Source organism: Notolabrus celidotus, unplaced genomic scaffold (genome assembly GCF_009762535.1).
Source record: "Notolabrus celidotus isolate fNotCel1 unplaced genomic scaffold, fNotCel1.pri scaffold_149_arrow_ctg1, whole genome shotgun sequence".
In the NCBI taxonomy this organism is placed as follows: domain Eukaryota; kingdom Metazoa; phylum Chordata; class Actinopteri; order Labriformes; family Labridae; genus Notolabrus; species Notolabrus celidotus.
Genome location: NW_023260023.1, coordinates 59 through 5,000, shown reverse-complemented (window position 1 = coordinate 5,000; position 4,942 = coordinate 59). Strand labels below are relative to the sequence as shown.

Sequence of the window (4,942 nt, the reverse complement as noted above, 5' to 3'; positions counted from 1 at the left end):
TAAACACCTGTTAGTCCACACACACACACACACACACACACACTCACACACACAAACACACACACACCACACACAAACACACACACACACACACACACAGCCTTCGCAGCCTGCAGCTCTTTATTCACACACAGACACAATGATTTTTGTGTGTTTGGTGTGTGTGTGTGTGTGTGTGTGTGTGTGTGTGTGTGTGTGTGTGTGTGTGTGTGTGTGTGTAAACAGCTGATTTCAGAAGATGTTCTCACTGACTAAGAATAACTGCTTAAATCATTCGGACTGATGAACCAGTTAAACTGTGCATCCAGTTACCAGTACATCCAGTCCAGCAGTTAAACCAGTTAAACCAGTTTAACCAGAGTGACTAGTGTAACCAGCTAAACTAGTCCAATCAAACAAATCCAGGTGAGTTAAAGTCAGCTGATCCAGGTGAGTTACACACACACTCAGGTGTGTACTAAGGATCATTTTAAGGTGTGTTGTCAGGTAAGGTGTGTAGGAGGTCACCTTGTGCAGACGTCCTTCTCTGTCTCCAAGGAAGGCGATGGTGTGACCTGCCTCCGTTGCCGTGGTGACAGCTGTCAGCTGGCTGGCGGAGGTGAAAGTGGGCGTGGCTTGTAGTGGGACAGCACTGGCGATGGGGTTAGGAGTGTGTTCCCCTCCACACGGGTACTCAGTTAGAGAGTCCTTACACACAGCAGAGAGACAGGTGAGACAGTGGAGACAGGTGAGACAGGTGAGACAGGGGAGACAGGTGAGACAGGGGAGACAGGTGAGACAGGTGAGACAGGTTCAGGTGAGACAGGTGAGACAGGGGAGACAGGTGAGACAGGGGAGAGAGGTGAGAAAGGTGAGACAGGTGAGAGAGGTGAGACAGTGTAGACAGGTGAGACAGGTGAGACAGAGGAGACAGTGGAGACAGGTGAGACAGGTGAGACAGTTGAGACAGGTGAGACAGCGGAGACAGGTGAGACAGGGGAGACAGGGGAGACAGGGAACTCAGGTGAGACAGGTGAGACAGGGGAGACAGGTGAGACAGTGAGAAAGGTGAGACAGTGGAGACAGGTGAGACAGTGGAGACAGTGGAGACAGGTGAGACAGTGGAGACAGGTGAGACAGGTGAGACAGGTGAGACAGTGGAGACAGGTGAGACAGGTGAGACAGAGGAGACAGTGGAGACAGGTGAGACAGGTGAGACAATGGAGACAGGTGAGACAGGGGAGACAGGGGAGACAGGTGAGACAGGTGAGACAGGGGAGACAGGGGAGACAGGGAACTCAGGGGAGACAGGGGAGACAGGGGAGACAGGGAACTCAGGGGAGACAGAGGAGACAGTGGAGACAGGTGAGACAGGTGAGACAGTGGAGACAGGTGAGACAGGGGAGACAGGGGAGACAGGTGAGACAGGTGAGACAGGGAGACAGGGGAGACAGGGAACTCAGGGGAGACAGGGGAGACAGGGAACTCAGGTGAGACAGGTGAGAGAGGTGAGACAGGTGAGACAGGTGAGACAGGTGAGACAGTGGAGACAGGTGTGTGTGTGTGTGTGTGTGTGTGTGTGTGTGTGTGTGTGTGTGTGTGTGTGTGTGTACCTTTGGTAGTCTCAGACACTTGGAGGACACGGCGTACTCGATGTACGCCTCCTCCTGTCCCCCTCTCTGTCCTCCGTTGGTGTAACACACCTCCTGAGCTCTCCTCAGCATGGCGTCCAGCTTTGCCATCCCATAAACACATAGTGCTGAGCGGCTCGTCGCTACAGGCGTGGATGCTTGTCCTGCTGCCATGACAACAAACAGGGCGGCCTCCCCTGAGTGGTTTCCTAGCCACGCCCCTTGAGCTAGGTTGTAGCCGCCGTGGCACTGCAGCGGGACCTCCACGTAGGAGTAGAAGCTGCGGTCCGAGGTGCAGAGGCGCGACGCGTACGTCCGGTATTCTTTTTTATGCCACATGTCCCGCCGAGAGAACAGGAAGTACACATGGTTACCGTGGGCAACGGCCTTCACAAAGTGGTTGTTGTACTCGGAGTAACTTCCTACGACGAGTTTCCCGAGCTCCTCCTCCTGAGAGAACGCCCGGCGGGGGGGAACCACTGGGAACAAACGCCGCGTCGTGATTGGTGGGATATCACCGGGACCTTTGCTGGTGTAGCCTCGACCAACAAGCATCAAACGTACAGTACCGCCCACTTCCTGTTTGTTCTCTGTTGTAATCACTACGGCAACAGTGGAAACTCGGGGGTCGTTAGCAGAAACATACTGCGTGTCGACGGGATTCATCGTCTGATAGACCAGCTGAGAAATGTTAGACAGACTCCTGCAGGGAGAGAAACAGAGCCACACCAGGCTAGCATGAGGCTAACATGAAGCTAACATGAAGCTAACACAAAGCTAACATGAGGCTAACATAAGGCTAACATGAAGCTAACAGCTAACATGGAGCTAACATGAGGCTAACATGAAGCTAACATGAAGCTAACATAAAGCTAACATGAAGCTAACATGAGGCCAACATAAAGCTAACATGAAGCTAACATGAAGCTAACATGAAGCTAACATAAAGCTAACATGAAGCTAACATGAAGCTAACATGAGGCTAACATAGGGCTAACATGTTTCTTACATGAAGCTAACATGTTTCTATCATGAAGCTAACATGTTTCTGACATGAAGCTAACATGTTTCTGACATTAAGCTAACATGTTTCTTACATGAAGCTAACATGTTTCTATCATGAAGCTAACATGTTTCTGACATGAAGCTAACATGTTTCTGACATTAAGCTAACATGTTTCTTACATGAAGCTAACATGTTTCTATCATGAAGCTAACATGTTTCTGACATGAAGCTAATATGTTTCTTACATGAAGCTAACATGTTTCTATCATGAAGCTAACATGTTTCTGACATGAGGCTAACATGTTTCTGACATGAAGCTAACATGTTTCTGACATGAGGCTAACATGTTTCTGACATGAGGCTAACATGTTTCTATCATGAAGCTAACATGTCTCTGACATGAAGCTAACATGTTTCTATCATGAAGCTAACATGTTTCTGACATGAAGCTAATATGTTTCTTACATGAAGCTAACATGTTTCTATCATGAAGCTAACATGTTTCTGACATGAGGCTAACATGTTTCTGACATGAAGCTAACATGTTTCTGACATGAAGCTAACATGTTTCTGACATGAAGCTAACATGAGGCTAACATGAAGCTAACATGGGGCTAACATGTTTCTTACATGAAGCTAACATGTTTCTTACATGAAGCTAACATGTTTCTGACATGAAGCTAACATGTTTCTGACATGAAGCTAACATGTTTCTGACATGAAGCTAACATGTTTCTATCATGAAGCTAACATGTTTCTGACATGAAGCTAATATGTTTCTTACATGAAGCTAACATGTTTCTTACATGAAGCTAACATGTTTCTATCATGAAGCTAACATGTTTCTGACATGAAGCTAACATGTTTCTATCATGAAGCTAACATGTTTCTGACATGAAGCTAACATGTTTCTGACAAGAGGCTAACATGTTTCTGACACGAAATTAATATGATGCTAACTTACAGCTAGCATGAAACTAACTTTGGGCTGTCAGGCTGAACTGATCCTGATGATCATCCTGCTAACTCAGGTGCTAAAGCTGCTAACATCTGTGACGCTGTGAGAAGAAAGGTTAGAGTTTAGTGTGATGCACCTGTGTCATGTGTGTGAAGCTCCTGTGTCATGTGTGTGAAGCTCCTGTGTCATGTGTGTGAAGCTCCTGTGTCATGTGTGTGATGCACCTATGTCATGTGACAGCCTAACATATGAACATTACACTATGGTGCTAACACCTGGACAGTCTCATGACTTCTAAGTTACCTCTTGTCACAGATTCCCTGATAGAGTGAACCGCAGACGATCACACTGCTTGGCTCCGCCTCCTGCCCCGCCTCCAGCAGCAGCAGCTTGTTGTGGTTGTGGGTTGGCATGGCCGAGGGGCAGTCCTGGGGGACGATTGGGGGGAGGCAGTCAGGTGAGTCCAGATGAGGCCCGGTCCTTACATGTGACATCACATCCAGGTCTGAGGTCAGCTGATATAGGTGATCAACCCCGCCCACATATAGATGCCCCGCCCCTGGGTAAAGCACCAGGTGAGAAAGGGGGGCGCCATGGAGCTTCACACTCTTCATCGGGGGGTCAGCAGTAACTGTGACATCAGCAGGTAGGGAGGACGGGAGGAGGAGGAGGAGGGGGAGGAGGAAGGATGGAGGGATGGAGGAGGCCAACATGGCAGCTCCTCTTTACCTGTGAGACAAAGAGAGAGAGAGAGAGAGAGAGAGAGAGAGAGAGAGAGAGAGATTCAGTGGTCATCAGGCCCCAGTGACATCATCAGGTGACATCACCAAGTGACACCCTCAAGTGTGGGGCGCTGCAGCATCACTCCCTCCCTCAGGTGTCATGTGACACACCTGAACAGGTGCAGCCGGTCTGCACGCGCTCACTGCAGTCTTTCTCCGCATCTTTTTTTCTGAAGTTATCCATGAAATATTTTCTGCTTCACACGTTTTTTTTATCATCTCGCGGTCAAACTGTAGTTGCCTGTAATAACATCACCATGGCAACACACCCGTTTCCACAGCAACGCAGTGAAGGACTCAAATCTCAGAGGTCCGTGAAGGAGGGAGGACCGGTCTATAAACTGGAGTCAGACTGATATCGTACGCTCTGCAGACAATGTGAGGTGAAGCCCCCCCCCCCATTAACATGTAATCTATATCATGTTATTGATAACATGTCATAGATAACATGTAACCTATAACATGTAATCAATAACATGTAATCTATATCATGTAATCTATATCATGTAATCTATAACATGTAATCTATATCATGTAATCTATATCATGTAATCTATAACATGTAATCTATATCATGTAATCTATA

General features: G+C 47.9%; 1 protein-coding gene across 1 annotated transcript in view; it reads right to left on the bottom strand.

The window, feature by feature from the left end:
* plxnb3 (plexin B3) overlaps positions 1 to 4,553 on the bottom strand; it is a 17,831-nt gene extending 13,278 nt beyond the window's left edge. Inside the window, exons 1-3 of the mRNA XM_034678429.1 lie at positions 3,878 to 4,553; positions 1,593 to 2,313; positions 508 to 687 (exon numbers count right to left, since the gene is read on the bottom strand). Of these exons, the coding sequence (XP_034534320.1) occupies positions 508 to 687; positions 1,593 to 2,313; positions 3,878 to 4,287 (1,311 nt within the window). The 5' untranslated portion in view covers positions 4,288 to 4,553. The remainder of the gene's footprint in view (positions 1 to 507; positions 688 to 1,592; positions 2,314 to 3,877) is intronic.
* Between the last annotated feature and the right edge of the window lie 389 nt (positions 4,554 to 4,942).